Genomic DNA, 18067 nt, shown 5'->3' with positions numbered 1-18067 from the left:
AATAATTTTTTGTTTCCAATTATTATTTCAAGCTGAGAAGCAATGTATATAGTTAATGAGAAAAGAAGGCATATGAACGCTAGGAAAGAAAAAAAAAATTCCCTCATAGTAGTCCACCAATAGGGATAAGAAATTCATTTAGATTCACTTCCTATGGTGAGAAAATCTTTACAGTCATAATACTAGCCAACCAACCTTCTACAAAAGCTCAGATGCACAACTTACACTTAAGGACTCACAACAAACACACATACATACTTAGAATTCTTATCCTTCAATTTTGAAACAAAGAAAGATTTAAAAGAAATTAACTTATTAAGAGTCTCAAAATGGGTTTTATAATATTATTTTCCAAAAATATTCTTAATAATGATGGGTAATTCAAATAAGTTTGGGAGCACTCTTGAAGATTTATAATCATAATTGATCATTAGTGAAGGCCTCCAAAAAAGAAACAAGTTTTTTTAAAAACGTAAGTTCTCTCCAAGCTATTTGAGCACAAAGCCTGTTTTTCAATGAATATTTATTAAAATTCTGTAGAATTAAATTTTTTTAGGAAATTCCTAATCTCGTGCCAAAAACCTGAAGTCCAGGCAGGATGACACCAAGGTCATGCAATTAGTTGGTGGATAAACTATAAAGAGATCTCAACACTCAAGACTCTACTAGGGTGTTCAAGTATTGTGCTGTCTCTTTCCTGTAATATTTACTGTCCTTAAGGATTTCAGACTGTAAAAACCCTATATTGGAGATCATCTAGTTCAAAACTTTCCCATTAAAGGGGGGAAACAGTCTTAGAAGTGATGTAGTTGGCCCAACAAGACACAAAAATCCACTCCTGTAGCAGAATTAGAATCCAGCTCTTAATTTCGACGCTAGAATCCTTTCCACAACAGCATTATCAACTCCTGTGAAGCTAAGATTTTTTTCCTCTGAGGCTAAGGAGTCTCAGATAAGAGAGGGTTTAGCTAGTAAGGACCCACTAAAATACTTATTAAACCATATTTGTGTCAATAGATATTTTAAACCAATTAAACATGATTGTCTTTACTTACAAATGTCATCCACTGTGACAGGGAATCAATGTTTCAAGCTGTTGAACAGGTCATCATCCCTGTCCTGTTGGATGACACCTGTAAATAAAATAAATCTATTTTTGAGTGAGTAGACCTTAAGCTAATTAGATTTAAGATGCATGCAGTTCAAAGGAAAGAATAATTTTTGAATAATTCTTATGTCCTACTGGAGAGATGTACTTCCCATTGCCAACTATTTCACTCTAGTTATGACTGGTCATGAGCACAAGAGAATCCAGGGAATATAACATGAATGTGGCAAGAATACAAAGGAATCTGGCTCCCAGGGCAAAAGGGGTCCTCTAGGCATTAACTGCCTCCATCTCTTACTTTGTTATATTATTCTACTCGACAGGTGGGGAAACCAAGGCCCTGTTAATGACTGGTCTAATATTAAGTAACTAAGTGTCTTTAGCTCAAGTCTGTAGGAGTTGAAAAGTATACACAATACATTAGCATAGGTTATTATTAGGCTGATTGGCTTTGAGAGACTTAAATATTTCATAAATGTTGACTTAGAAATATTCTAGCACATCTGCATAAAATATGTCAGTATTAAATATTGAAATATAAGCATCATTGAAAATGTTATGAGTGGAAAATCAAACAACAGTAAGAAAATGGAAATGTGACAGTGAAATTAAATATAGAATGCACTTAAAATTTTTAATTCTGGCTATTTTGAAACTTAATTAGTGGTTTATAACAAATATGAGTATATGAAAAACCATTTTTTAAACAAATTTTCTATAGTCCATAATTTAAAACATTGATTTCTATGTAGCCACAAAATACCAATCTAAGTAAGCTCTGACAAAAACTAAAATTTGGACGAGATAATGAACATTCTAAATTCCCATTCTGTACCTAAATTATCTAAAATAACTGCAATTGATTTAGGACACTGCTTTGAAGTAATATAGCTGTTAGAGTAACATCATCACAAAACTCATGTTGAACACTTACTGTGGGCCATAAGTTTGAGTGCTACAAGTTATTTCATTCAAACCTCACAACTTGATTTCTATTGCAATTTTACAACTAAGATGACCAAAAGCATAGAGAAATTAAATTACTTGCACACAAATCTATTTGGTGACAGAATCCAAGCTCAAATTCTGCTGCTTTTCTTTAATGTAACAACTGAAGATTCTTGAAAATACAAAAAATATAACAGAAAAATTAACATAGTTCTAACTAGAATACATAAAATTCCCTCACCTAAATTCCACATAATATAAAACAGAAAAATTTCTTGATCTTTTTTGGGGGTCAGGATGTAGGAGAGGGTGGGGACAATTTTTAAAACAAATCTTAAATGCTAAAGAATCAAGTATGTTAACCTGAAATATATCATAAATGACAACTAGAAAACATCATAATTTTATAACTAAATTCTTTTATAATTAAAGTAAATCTTTCAGATTTAATTATTTTTTAAAAGAGACAAATCCTCCAAAATAGTATGATAATTATTAATAGACTGAATTAAGTCATGTGTATTAAGAATAAATAAATTATCTTACTAAACAACAGAACTATTCATAAAGTGAATTAAGGAAAACAAAAAAGTAATTTTGATCCATAATGTAATCCCCTCAATTCTTCATACAATGGTAATTATCTTTTACTTGATGGTAAGTTATGCTTTGGACTCAAACCCCTCAACTTTTTTAATGGGGCCATTTTTCTAACATTTTTTAAACCGTAAAACTGACAAAATAGCAGATAATCAGAAGTTCAAAAGTATAACTGGCATATTCTAGCTGAACAAGAAATAGATTTATGCAAAGCTCAGCATCACAGAAACAAGACATTAAGAAAAATGATTTTACTTCTTAAAGCACTTGTGGAAAAATGAATCCTTCTGGCAATAATGGCTTTCTGAAAAGGACCCCCAAACAGAAAAAGATAAGGTGTGGTTTCATGGTAGCTTACCCTTTTCTCTGATACCCCATCCTGGCCTGCAGCATCTCTCTCATCATGTGTCTCTTTCAGGACTGCCATGTGTTTTTTGTATGCTGGCTCTCTGTTTAAGGTTGTGTATCCTATGTGCTCATAAATTGGGTTTATCGTCATCTTGGCAATGTATTCTGCTGCCTTGGTTTCAATATAGAGAGTAATCAAGCCATCAGTCACCAGATCGTGGATGGACTCAAAGCGTTTCTCCCCAACAAAGTGCTTGCCATCGTAGTAGAGCCTGAAGTTTCTGGTTTGACTTCCAAATCTGCCTCAATGAAATGGGAAAGATGTTTTTAAGAAAAGTAAGCAAGTGAATTCTTTCTGAAACAAAATAATCAAAAGAGAGAGAGAGAAAAAAAAAACCCCAAACAAAAAACCCTATTGCTTTGTTTGTGTATGTCTCTTTGATTAAATAAGCTGTGGCCAATTTCCATGAATCACTTGGAATATGTAAAATTAAATTTTTGAATACAAAAATTAACTTGCAATAACTGGGGAAAACTAGCCAAAAGCATGCCAATTTTCCTAGAAGGAAAATTTATTTCTTATTTATCTTTTTAAGTCACTAAATTATGTCTATAGGAAAAACAAGAGAAAATACACCTCATACCCTACCAAAACAGATTCAATATTGGTTACTGCTGTAATACATGAAATTTCCATAGTGACATTTTTTTCTGCAGTAAAAAATTTAATGATCTTTAGACCCCAGCATTCACGTCTTTTAACAGGAAAATCCCACGTAGGGCAAAGTATGATGCCAATAATCATTTAAAGTAGAGCAGAACCTGAGTCACGCAGGGGAGGGAAGCACAGGAACACACTTTTGTTATTTCTGACCAAAGACGTGTTCTTCCTTTATACACATTCTTCCGTGTCTGCTGGTTACGCTGGGCAAGAAATGTTTGCAATATATAGGGCATGTAAGTCATATACTACCAGCCTACAGAAACTCTGTTTTCAGTTTTGAGTCATGCTTTGATGACATGCTTTAACAAATGGAGAAGAATGGTTTCTTTTGATGATAATTTCAGTATTTTGTGTCCTGCAGCAAGCCTCAGAAGTGGATCCAAGCTGGCATGACTGGCATCAGCATCCTTGCAAGAAAGTACACTAACTTTAAAAAAAGCTGATGCCAAGTGGCACCAATGGCTGCCTGTGTCATGGTCTCCTGAAGATAAACATGAATGAGCTTAATTAAAAACTAAACAAATCGGAAAGGATTTGCCTAAACAAATTAGATTTTAATAATAATGTAATCTCGAGTCCAACATACTATTTATGCTGGACCTTTTAACATATAATTTATCCATTTTGGTTCTTCAAAAGCAATCATTTTGATTTGCATTCATGTGAATGATCCATATAATTATACTTTCTTGATCTCTACTTCACTTTCCTCAAATGTTAAAGACCCATTCCTCCCAAGTAAATATACATCATAATTTAAGTCTAAAAGCCTCAGAAGGTAAAATTCACATATGAAAATTAAACTTTAAGGTTTTTTAGCTTAACATACTACTTGCTGTCCATATACATTATCTGCTACTTATAAATAAACATAGAAAGCCACTTTAATATTTTTATAAGTTCTTACAATTAACACACATAGTATGGTTTATCAAAGAGTGCTCAGACCACTTGACTCCTGCAAGGCCTCACCATTTTATGGTGGGCATTTCCACCAACAGTATGGACCTTAAAATACAGACTATTCAAACACTGGTGTCAGTCACTTATTAGAACTGTTTTCTGAAATCTGAGGTGTATGAGGAAAACAGCATGAAGGGAAAAGGACTGGACTGGCTTCAGAAGGAGTGAGGATGGATTGACTGAGAGTGGAAGTCTAAAGTTGCACTTCCTAGTGTTTTCCAAGAAGCTTATTCATAATCTAACCAAGGAGAGGATTTCTGGCTCTAATAGGGCGTTAGGTGAAAAGAGATTAAGTTTGTCCATTTTTCTTTCTCAGCTCAGTAACCTGAAGAACTACTCTTCATGACTTCCAATTTCTCCACAGTCTGCACTTCAGCTCTAGCCTGCCAGTCCAATCACATTTTCAGTCTTAAGGGAGCTATCCAATTACTAAAATAACTCATAATTAAAATTTAATCTCAAAAGACAACCCCCCCCACACACAAATTTCCACTGGAATTTTTATTTTTATTTTATTTTATTTTTTTTAGTTATACATGGCCACAGTATCTTTATTTTGTTTATTTATTTATTTTTTATGTGGTGCTGAGGATCCACTCTAGTGCTTCACACGTGGGAGGCAAGCGCTCTACCGCTGAGCCACACCCCAGCCACTTTGATTTTTTTAAAAAAAGAAATAGCATTATTTTTACCAAGGGAATTGCACATTCTCCTTGCCTACTCTGAACTGCACTTTTACTTAGGAAGTTACATAAAGAATAGCATGATGGCATAGGGCGTCAGAAACTGTACTACCTTGACTTGATTTGAAAAGCATGTAGTACTTTGTGGGATCATAAGTGGAGGGAGAGCAGACAGAAAATCTTTGAGAAGGGTGGGAAATGGATGTGTCTTCTACCTAAGAAAAGTCATAAAAGGGAGGATGCCAGATATAAGGGTAAAGAAAAAAAACTCCTTCCTTATGAATGTTTATTGCTGGCAGATGATAGAAATTTATTCAACAATTATTTAACAAAGCACCCAGATACTGTGTATAATATTAGGAAGTTCATTATAAAGTTCCTGTTCCTTGGTAACTCCAATCGGGAATAAACATAAAAACAGATCAACACAAAACCACAAAATGCTGAATTTTAAAAATGTTCACCTTTAGACTGATTTTTAAAAAATGACTATAAAAGTATGTATAATTGCTTCTTGGCCTTTTGGCTAAGATCAAATGTAAAAGTGTACCATAGCCTTGCTCTTATAAGAAAATGTATGTTTCTGTAAAGAGATTAATGAAACCAAGTGAATCCCACATCTCTTCACATTATAAAAACCAAGATGCATTGCTTAATAAGATTGCAGAGTTATATCCAAGTGCAAAAGCATCCTTGCATCTTGAAACAGGGTTTGGCAAGGAACATACAAAGGTCAGTCCCTTGTATGTTTAACAGAAATCCTTAGACTGTAGTATCTGATAGATATGAATTTAAATCCTGGATCTGCCTTTTTCTAGTTGGGGAAATCATTCTGCAGATTCCTGTCTAAAAAATAACTCATCCTACCAATATGTGGTTGTGAGGATTGTATCAGAATACTCAAGTCAAAGCTACATATACGATAAGCTCAATGACTAGGAATTTCTCTTCTCTGTTTGCTTAGGCCCATACAGAGGAAAGGAGAATGAAGTAAAACAGAAAAGACAGCCAATAAGTATGGTTGGAAGATGGCTAAATCAACAACGCGCAATCCTGGGTGTACAGGAGCAACTCTGCCCTAGTTCATTTTACAATCAATGAAAAGAAGGAGAACTCTGAGTAAATTTTTTTTCTGGATGTCCCTGAATAAATTTATGCTACATGGTTAAACAGAGTGGGCCTACCACAGAGTACAATGCAAGGGAAGAAGCAAGTACAATTTTCCCATGTGCTCTGTGTTCTCTGAATCCAACAGAGAAAGGTAAATAAGCAGACTTGTATTGAAAATAGTATATATCATATCGATCTAGTGACAACTACTGACCTCTACACTGTGGAGTACAGATGTATAAAAATTCTTAAAGTAAATTATTTCCCCTCCATTTCTATAGAATTTTCTTTTCCTCTTTTCCCATATATTTATTATCTGCACCTGCCCTTAACCAATAGCTGTTTATTCCTTAGTGAATATGTTTGAAAAATATATAAGCTCAAGAGTTTAACAGGACATGGGGGCTGGGGCTTGGGCTCAGTGGTAGTGCATTTGCCTGGCATGTGTGAGGAACTGGGTTCAGTTCTCAGCACCACTTATAAATAAATAAAATAAAGGTCTATCAACAACTTTAAAAAAATGTTTTTTTTTTTTAAAAAGAGTTTAACAGGACAAAGATTCATTTTCTCTAAAGTGGTACTGTAGTAACAAGAAAAGACAGAGATAATATGGCTTGAACTGCTATTGTTGTGCATAATTACCACTTCCTAGAAAGAGGATCTTTGACTCCAGTGATTCCAGGTTTTGGTTTTCATATTTTAAAAAGCTGTTTAAAGCTGTGCCCAGTTGCATTCAGGTGAATTTCAAAATGTGTAATTCTAACTTTAAAAAAATAAGCAAAAACCTTAATTCAGTCGTTTCTCATTTTTAGTAAATGAATCATATTCATAAAAGTTCAATCTGTGGCTAGGGAAGTAGTTCACTGGTAGAATGCTTGCCTAACATGCATGAGGACCTGAGTTCAATCCCCAGCATTAAAAAAAAATAGTAAGTTGAGAAGCACAAAACAATGGAAATGTATATAAAGAATAGACTTTGGAATGTTACTTCACTTTTTCCTAAAACTGAGAATTAGTTTTGATTTGAGGCCAAAGTTCTTTGGAAATATCTTTTCAAAGGAAATCTCCAAGCTAACAGATGTTTTTTGTTAACAAACAGAAAACAAAACATATAAGACATACTCATCTAAGCTAATAATAAGATGTTAGAAGTATTTCCAACAACCTACATATAAAAACCATTTATTGATAATATTTGTGTGCTGTTTCCCAGAGTTAAAGAAGCTGATCTAATAGTGAAATAAATATAAATATCTCAAATTCATATAATCATAAACATACCATTGGGAGACAGGTTAAAACAAACAAAAACATCATAAAGCATTCAATTAAATACTAAAAAATAATTTAGATGAATTATAATAAACAGAGAGAGAACATAGTTATATATAACTTTAAAATACTTCCCACTTCAAACTTTGTTAGGATATGGCTTTTATCTATCTTGCTATATAATTTTGAATAGTAAAATGGGGCAAAAATATTAGAACATGTCAACTTATGATGATATTTTTTTGGCAGAAGGAATAATTTTCAGTGAAGAAGCAAACCCATTTGGCTAACTAAATTTCCAAAGGTGGAAACAGCTCTGGAAAGTGGAACTGGTATAGAAGGACAGTTGAAAGTCTGGTTAAGAAGCAGATATTTCCATGCCTCATGTGCGCCCTGTCCCAAATGTTACCCCTTCCCCCACTGTGGCAGAAGACTTAAGTTCTGTTCTCTGGACTGGATGAAACAGAGAGAATGCAAATTGAGAAACACGAGTCAGAGTTGAAGAAAGAGGTATCATCCTGAAAACACTAAGTGATTGTATTGTTTTAAATACTGAAGATTGAGGCTTTTGTTTCTTTTCACTACTAGGTTCTCAGAAAGCTTCTACCTTTCCTGCCAAGAGAATGAAAGATTCTTCTCTGCCAAATCTGATTAACCCAACTGAAAAGACTTAAGAATAGAGACATCATCCTGGAATTGTTAGGCTTCTCCCAAAATCTTGGAACTAACAATCAGTTTTTAAAAGCCAAATACACCTAAATATGGGAAAAAATGCTGTGCTAAGGTCTCTTAAACACATAAAATTAACCATCACGGTATGTATACAATTTTTCTATATTACTGGCAATTTATGTGGTTTCCAGGTTTAGCCATTTATGAAGATCACTATCATACGAACAGATGTAGACATAAAAATAACAAATGGCAGCAGTGTTCTCATATATATATATATATATATATATATATATATATATATATATATATATATCCTAAGTAATGTAATATATTCCTAGGTAAAATATATATTATCTAGAGGAATCACTCTGGGGAATGGAGATATATATATATATATATATATATATATATATATATATATATATATGAATGAACACTTTAGCAAATTCTGATTCCTTGAGAATCAATTGTTTGTTCTGCCCACCTTTAAAGTACCAGAGACACAGTACTTGGTACCTATTAGTCCTTAAGTAAGTATCTGTTGAAAAGAATTAGGGAATGGTTTCATTAATACTTTCCCCTAAGTTGGCCAACTATATATAATAATAAAATAATTTTTAAAAACACATTGGAGTGAGCCAGGTGCAGTGGCACACACCTGTAATCCCAATGGCTCAGGAGGCTGAGGCAGGAGGATCACAAGTTCAAAGCCAGCCTCAGCAACTTATCAAGGCACTAAGCAACTCAGTGAGACCCTGTCTCTACATAAAATACAAGAAGGGCTGGGAGTGTGGCTCACTGGTTAAGTCCCCCAAGGTTCAATCTCCAGTACGCACCCCCCAAAAAAAACCACATGGGAGTTACAAAGAACTGTCAAAATACAACCAGATGATTATAGTCTTATGGGACATAATTTAAAAAGAAGTGATAATTACCATAATAAAGTTTATTATTCATATCTGTAATGCTCTTAGTGTAATGATCTGTATAACATGAAGCTTTTTTCCATATCAACACTAAAAGACAATTTTTCTAATGCACTGAACCAATTATAATAACTTCTGCTATGATTTTTTCATTTTAGTACTAAACCAGAGAAAGCATACTAAATATTGTATCCATCTACCACATAAATTTATATTTTTACTTACAGAAAAGTATTGTCCACATATTTTAACCTTTGAAAACCAGAGAAGGTCCAGGAAAAAATCAATATGTTTGTATTATTAAAAAATAGATTTGTCTTATTCAAGAGCTGGTGATTACTTCTACTAAAAGGTTATTAAAATCTTACTCAAAATCAGTGTGCAATTTCAGTATAAAAATTCACACTACAAGAAAAATATACAAAAGCATAGTTATACATGTATGAGTGCTTGTAGAGCTCTTTACATACACTAGTATAAATGTATGTACAAACACAAACCTATACACTCACATACACGTTTTTCATATCCCTGTTTAATTCCTTTATACAATGATGCTTTTACTTAATCATAAATTATACATTCTAAGTATCACATATGGAATAAATTTAATATTTTTCTTGATGACCCAACTATATCATGTGAATACAGTATAGTATGTGAATACAGTAATATCCCAGAAGCTATTGTAGTGTACTGAGTTGACCTTCTATGATGTAACATGTCCCTACATATTGAAAAATTAGTTCTCAGATCTAGTTTTATATTTTTAAAATCCTCTTTTAAAAATATAAAATGTGGTTTCCAGGTTTAGCCATTTATGAAGATCACTATCAAAATACAACTAGATGATTGTTTTTTGAAACAAAGTGTGTTCTTCCACTTTGCTACTTTTACCCACTGTAAAGTTGGGAGAAAAAGACTGAAGAAATTATTAATGTTTTATATAAAACTATGTTAAATAGACTCTAATGGGGATTATTGATGACTCCTTTGCAATAAACACATGGAGCTGGTGTGCTGAGTAGTCACAGATAGTCATTTCCCATTTACTTCCAGCCTCAAGGACACATTTTGGAAGCCTAACATTAACAACACTTTGATTTCCAAATAAATAAAGTTACTGCTGTTGATGATGTCGGGACACAAGCCTAAATTTGAACAAGTATATACCTTTAAATTTAGTATCCAGTGTTCATTTACAATCAGCAAAATACTACATTTTTCTCATAAAAATCCCTGGTACCCCCCTAAATCAATTTATTAATACATCTTTTATATATGATATACTGTGTATTCACCTAAAGTACACAATTCAATGAGTTTTTGACAGACACTACTGTCATGGTCAAGATTCAGAATATTTTAAACACTTACCCAAATTTTCCCTTGTCCTTTCGCAATTCACCCACCTGTCCCAAGTCCTTCAACCACTTACCTGTTTATTATCATTATAATTTTTATTTTATATAAATTGAATCATAGCATATATTATTTTGTGTTTGAATGCCCAAGTTTAATTAAATTTTAATTTAATTTTTAAATGATGGATAGTGTTCTCAGCAGATTTTAAATATAGTCAGACCAAGATTTCTACATGTAGAGAAGCAATAAACCATATTTGTATTTGCTGCTCTGTTTCTGGGGCTGTTTTACCCAGCTTCTTGTCTCTAGTGAAGATATACCTTGAGCATTTCTAATATGTAAATCTGGAAACTGAAATGCTTCAATATCCAAATTTTTCTGAGTGCAGACATAATGCCATAAGTAGAAAATTCAATATGTGACCTACTATGACAGTTTACAGACAAAATGAATGGAGACTAAAAATATTATATAAAATTACCTTTAGGCTATGTGTTCAGTAAATAGAAAAATAGATGAATTTTGTGTTTAGAGTTGAATCTCATCCACACAATATCTCATTATATATATGCAAATGTTCCAAAATTCCCCCCAAATCCAAAATCAAAAACACTTCTAATACTATGCATTTTAAATAAAGGATATGCATCTGTATTAGGTATAAGATATATTAACTTATTAGATGAACAAAGAACATCATCACAACTCTGGTTGCCCCTTGTTGCCTTTTAAAGGTGAATAAGCAAAAGGCTTACACAATAGTAATGTATTGGTATGTTAATTTTAATAATATTTTTTGAGTAATATATATTAGGTTCTGTGTGTACAATGACCTTTATAATCCTTCAGACAAATCTACCTGGTATTATTATTACATCCTCATTTTATAGATGAGGAAACAGTCTTAGGGAGACTTTTTTTGTTGTTGTTGTTTTGCAGGGGGAGGCAGTTCTGCAGATTGATCCCAGGGCCTCATTTTGCTAAACAAGTACCTACTACTGAGCTACACCCCTACTCTCTGGGAGATTAAGTAACCTGTCAAAAGTTATAGAGAGAATGCAGGAGCCAAAATTTGCCTCCAGGACTGTCTAATGTTCTGACTAAATAAAGAAGTATCTACAGCTGTAGATGATGGGACACAAGCCTGAGTCCCTGAGCATCTATATTGGTTTAAAAATCATAGGGCCAAAAAGATCATCAAATGCCACATAACTGAGCTATATATATTCTAGAGCAACACAGCCAAGTAATCATGAATATCTGTCCACTTCAAAAGGAACACTCACACATTGTTGGTAGAACCACAAATTGGTACAACCACTATGGAAAGCAGTATGGAGATTCCTCAGAAAATTGGGAATGGAACTACCATTTGACCCAGCTATCCCACTCTTCCATGTTATACCCAAAGGACTTAAAATCAGCATATTATATTAATGCAGCCACATCAATGTTTATAGCGTCTCAGTTCACAATAGCTAAACCATGGAACCAACCTAGGTGTCCTTTAATAGATGAATGGATAAAGAAAATGTGATATTATATATATATTCAATGGAATATTACTCAGTTCTAAAGAATGAAATTCTGGCATTTGCCAGTAAAAGGATGCAGTTGGAGAATATCATGCTAAGCGATATAAGCCAATCCCAAAAAACTAAAGGCTGAATGTTTTCTCTAATATATGGATGCTAATTCACAAGAAGCAGGGCAGGGCACTAGAGAAGAATACAGTCACCTTAGATTAGTTAGAGAGAAGTGAAGGGCAGGGAGGGGAGTGGGTGTGGGGATAAGAAGGATGGTAGAACAAAACAGACATTACTACTTCATGTACATATGTGACTGCATGATCAATGTGATTCTACAACATGTACACTCAGAAAAATGAGAAATTATATTCCATCTATGTGTATCAAAGTACATCATGTATAACTAATTAAAACAAAAAAAAATTTAAAAAAATACTTAGATAAAAATGACTTTCTGTAGTTTCTTATTTATGCAAAGAATGTCATCACTGGGAGTGTTCAAAATCTGACAATTTAAAATTCAATGCAATTCTACTGAATAAGCTCAGTAGATGCCAAACACTGTACAAGGCTCAAGGAAACCAAGATAAGACTTTCTTTTTGCCTGGGAGGACCTCAGTTCATTTTAAAAAGAGAGACAGGCATATAAATAGACTTTTACTGTAGATAGTTAATGTCTGCCTAGGAATTCAAGGAACATGTAAAGATCTTTTCAGAAAGCAAATTAATAATCCTATGATACAAGTGTAAATGTATTCAATACACTCAAATATAACCTTGCATTATTAGATACCACTCAAAAAAAATCAAAACACCTGAGTCATGAACAGATTTCTAAGTGAACCCCGAAACCTGGCAGCAAATAGCTATTGGAACTCAGTGAAAATTTTCAAAATCCTAGCAGGAGGGGTCAATCTGTTTTGGAGAATGACTACAATTGAGCGCTGAAGCAGAGCCAAAAGCTAATACAATTGTCTGAAACAAGAGCAGATGGGGAGCAGGAGGAGGGAAGAACAAGAACCATAGGCAGCTCTTTTAGCCTGGGGATAACGCGAGACATTCATAGGACAGCTATTCTGCTTGACTCAAGCAGACAGGACAATATGGGTGTATCTGTGTGGGAGTAAACCAAAAGCAACAGTACAATAAGATAAGGGCAGCGTATCAATACGTGGACCAAAATACAAGAACATCAGAAACCAGTTAAAAAGCTGTATTACTCCAGGCAAATGCAAAGCCCAGAAGAACTGTATTGAAAGAGGAAGAAAACCATTTCACTTTATCCACATAACATCTCGCCCAGGCTGGCTCAGCTCAGTTCTGCTTGTGGCTTCTGTGTGAGGTGGGAGAAGAATAAAAACTATTCATTTTGGAGGGTTTATTGAGGAACTAGTTTTTTTTCTTCCTGATTCATAGCGCTAATGGAACCAGCATTGTTTGGATGCCAGGGGGCCCACTGAAAGCAAAACAGTAAGGACATCTTGGTACATCAATAGAGCACCTGTAGTGCTGCATAGAGTCCAGCACAGCTCCATGTGATTGGGAAAAGATGCCCGATATGTGGCTTTTCCCTTAGAAGGGACGGAGAAGAGCTGGAGTGTGCATATGGTGTTTGGGCTTTTCAGAGAAATGTCAAGGGACTAATACCTGTCTTGCTAGGTAGTTGTCTCTTGGTACCCACGGGAGACAGTTGCAAAACTTCCCACAGATGCCAAAACTTGTACATAAATGCTCACGTCCCTTATATAAAATGTTATATCTGCATATAACTTGAGAAAGGAAACTGACAACTAAGTTTAAGAAGCTCAAAGGACTCCAACCAAAATACACACAAAGAAGTCCACCATGAGATTTAGTACAATCAAACTATCAAAAGTCAAAGAGGATCTTGAAAACAGCAAGAGAAAAAGGAAGCTCCATGTCTATGGAAATATGAATTAACTGAGAAAATGTTAACTAGTATGTATTTATAGAAACAATGGAGAGATTTCAGAAAAGAATAAAAATGTATACAAAAAGATTAGGAACGGGGGGGGGGAAGTATATGGGTGCATCAATTAGATTATCACATATTTTAGTCAAAACCTTGCAGTTTAAAAGCTAGTAGAAGAGTATATTCAAAGTGTAAAGAGAAAATAACTGCCAAGAGTATTATATTCAGCAAAACTTGTTCTTCAAGAAATTAAAAAAAACAAACAAAAAACTCTTCCAGATAAAAGCTGAAGGATTTCAACACTATCACACCTGTCTTACAAGAAATGCTAAGATACCAATCAGCAAAATGAAATCAGGATGTAGCTCAGTAGTAGACAGCTTGCTCAGAAGCCCTGAGTTTGGTTCTCAGCGCAATAGCAATAAACATATGTATTTAACATCAGATATCAGAGCACGCAAATATATGAAGTAAACATTATATGTGTGTATATGTGTGTGTGTATATATATATATATATATACACACACACACATATTACACCATGCATATAAAAATAAGTAGGTATATTTAAATATATAAATATACAAATACTGCACTTAATTCTGATGCAGATTTTAAAAGACAAAAGCATAAGAAATAAAACTATATTAATGGATAAATAAAATGTAAAGATGTAATCTGTGGGGCTGGAGTTGTAGCTCAGTTAGTAGAGCATTTGCCTAGCATGTGTGAGGCACTGGGTTCGATCCTCAGCACCACATAAAAATAAATTATAAAATAAAGGTATTTTGTCTGTCTACAACTAAAAAAGAATTTTAAAAAAATGTAATATATATATATTCTCACTGGTTTTGGATGGAGTGTTTTGTATATGTCTGTTGGGCTTATTTAGTCTGTAGTGTTATTTAAATTCTTTCCTTACTGATCTCCTATATAGTTGTTCTCTCATCTTTGGAAGTAAGATATTGAAATATGCATATGGAATATTCTCCAGAACCAATCACATGCTATGTCACAAAACAAATCTTGAGAAATTTAAGAAGAATGAAATCATATCAAGTATCTTTTCTAAACAGAATGGAATGAAACCAGTTCTCAACAGCAGAGGGAAAACAGGAAAATTAAAAAATATGGAAATTAAGTAACACACTTCTAAACAACCAATGAGTGAAAGTAGAAACCACAAGGAAAACTAGAAAATATCTTAAGAAAAATGAAAACATTTAAACACACTTAAGGGACACAGCAAGAGCAGTACTAAGAGGGAAGTTTATAGTGGTAAATGCTTACATTAAAAAAGAAGAAAAATCTCAAATCAATAAACTAATTTTATACCTTACTAGAAAAAAAGAACTAAAACTCAAAATTAGCAGAAGGAAGATAATGATAAAGATTATAGCAGAAATAAACAAAATAGAAAGTAGAACAAGAAAGAAATCACAAAACTGAGTTTGTTTTTTCAAAAGACCAACAAAACTGATAAGTCCTTAGCTATGTTAATTAAGAAAAAAGCAATCTCAAATGACTAAAATCAGAAATAAAAGAAGAGACATAACAACTGATGCCACAAAAATAAAAAGATTATATGGAACTACTATGAAAAGTTACATTCCAACAAGTTGTATAACTTCAAAGAAATGAATAAATTCCTATAAATATGCAACCTATAGAGAATGAATTAAAAAGAAAGAGAAAACTGTAACTCAAGTCAGGAGATGAACTCAGTAATCAACAATTTTCCAACAAAGAGAAGCCCAGGACCAGAGAATTCTTTTAACGAAAGAAGAATTAATATCAATCCTTCTTAAACTTTTCCAAAAACTTTAAGAGGTTTTATGGTTTAAAAGTTTAAGTGACCCCCTCCAACATTCATGTTGAAACTTAATCTCCAGAGCAACAACATTAAGAGACGGAGCCTTTAGGAGGCGATTATCTGAAATGTCCCTCAAAGTCTCATATGCACAAAGGGGGGGCTTTTAGATAATGGTTGGATTATGAGGGCTCAGAGCTTCATAATTAATCTATCAAGCAGATTAATATTAATAAACTTGAAGGCTTGGGGATGTGGCTCAAGTGGTGGCGTGCTCGCCTAGCATGTGTGAGGCACTTGGTTCAATTCTCAGCACCACATAAAAACAAAATAAAGATATTGTGTCCACCTAAAACTAAAAAATAAATATTAAAAAATATTAATAAACTTGAAAGCTAAATTAAAAACTGGGAAGTGGACACAAATAAATGAGAAGACATCTATGTTCATAGACTAGAACACTTAATATTGCTAAAATGTCCATACAAAGCAATCTATACATTCAACATAACCTCTATTAAACACCAACATCACTTTTGCAAATATAGAAAAATATCCTAAAATCCATGTGGAATCTCAAAAGACCCTTATTAGGCAAAACTATCTTAAAAGAATACAAAAGCTAGAAGGCTCAAATTTCCTCACTTAAAAATATACTGTGAAGCCACAATAATCAAAAATATAAGGTATTGGTATAAAGAATGACATATAGACCAATAGACAAGAAAGCCCAAAGTTAAACCCACATGTATTATGGTCAAATGCTCTTCACAAGAGGGCCAACACTACACAATAGGGACAGGATAATCTCTTCAACTGACAGTGTTGGGAAAACTGGATGTCCACATGCAAAATAAACTTATATATACCATTTACAAAAATCAACTCAAAATGCAGCAAAGACCTAAACAACAACACCTGAAATTATAAAACTCCTAGAAGAAAAGCTTTATGACACTGGAATGAACAAAGATTTCTTGGATATGACACCAAAAATACAAGTAACAAAAGACAAATAGTACTACACTGAACTTAAAAACTTCTGTGCAGCAAAAGAAATAATCAAGAGTGGGCTGGGGTTGTGGCTTAGTGGTAGAGCACTCGGCCCTGGGTTCAATCTTCAGCACCATATAAAAATAGATAAAATAAAAGTATATGCAAAAAAAAGAAATAATCAAGAGTGAAAAAGAAATGTAGAGAATGGTAGAAAATTGCAAACCATTTTTTCAGATAAGGAGTTAATATACAGAAAATATAAAGAACCTCTATAACTCAAAGACAAAAAATAATCTGATTAAAAGAAATAAATATTTTTCCAAAGATTTAAATGAATAGCCAGGAAACATATAAAAAGATGTTCAACATCATTAATACCAGGGAAACACAAATAAAAATCACAATGAGATAACACTTCACACCCAGTAGGATGGACATTACCAAAAATAAAACAAAACAATAACCCAGAAAATAATAAATGTTGGTAAGGATGTGAAGACAATAGAACCTTTGCACACTATTGGCAGGGTTTTAAAATGGTATACCCACTATGGAAAACAATTTGGAGATTCCTCCAAAAATTAAAAACAAAATTACTACATGACCCTACAATGACTTCCTCATATGTATTCCAAAAGTTTGCAAAAGAGAAAACTACAAGTCTACAAGTCTGTGTGTCTGTCTCTGTCTCTCTCTGTCTCTCTCTCTCCCCCCCCCCTCTCTTTTTTCTAGATTTTCATCTGTATTCTGCCCTTCTTTCTAATCATAAGTCCATATTTGGTTTCATTTTATTTTCAAGGCATAACGTTATCGGCTTGCCACCCCTTCTTACCCTTTGTTAATTTTTTATAAAACTAAATTAAGTCAGTGGGTTTTTTAAAAAAAATTTTTTAGTTGTAGACAGACACATACCTTTATTTTATTTATTTGTTTTTATGTGGTGCTGAGGATTGAACCCAGTGCCTCACACATGCAAGGCAAATGCTCTACCAACTGAGCTACAGCCCCAAGTCAGTGTTTTAAAAAGCATATGGTGACATCTGGCTGGGGCAGAGAGGGTAGGTATATGAATTTA

At 33.5% G+C, this 18067-nt stretch overlaps 1 protein-coding gene across 3 annotated transcripts in view; it reads right to left on the bottom strand.

Annotated features, from left to right (window-relative positions):
* Window positions 1–18067, bottom strand: part of Chn1 (chimerin 1) — a 174372-nt gene that overhangs the window by 74956 nt on the left and 81349 nt on the right. For 2 of the 3 annotated variants that reach the window (XM_071619377.1, XM_071619378.1), the window contains one exon: window positions 3015–3303. In XM_071619377.1, coding sequence (XP_071475478.1) covers window positions 3015–3303 — 289 coding nt within the window. Of the gene's footprint in view, window positions 1–1055; window positions 1136–3014; window positions 3304–18067 lie in introns of those variants that run through there. The other variant, XM_071619379.1, reaches the window with a different exon arrangement.

Source organism: Marmota flaviventris, chromosome 11 (genome assembly GCF_047511675.1).
Source record: "Marmota flaviventris isolate mMarFla1 chromosome 11, mMarFla1.hap1, whole genome shotgun sequence".
NCBI lineage: Eukaryota > Metazoa > Chordata > Mammalia > Rodentia > Sciuridae > Marmota > Marmota flaviventris.
This window is presented reverse-complemented; position numbering and strand designations above follow the sequence as displayed.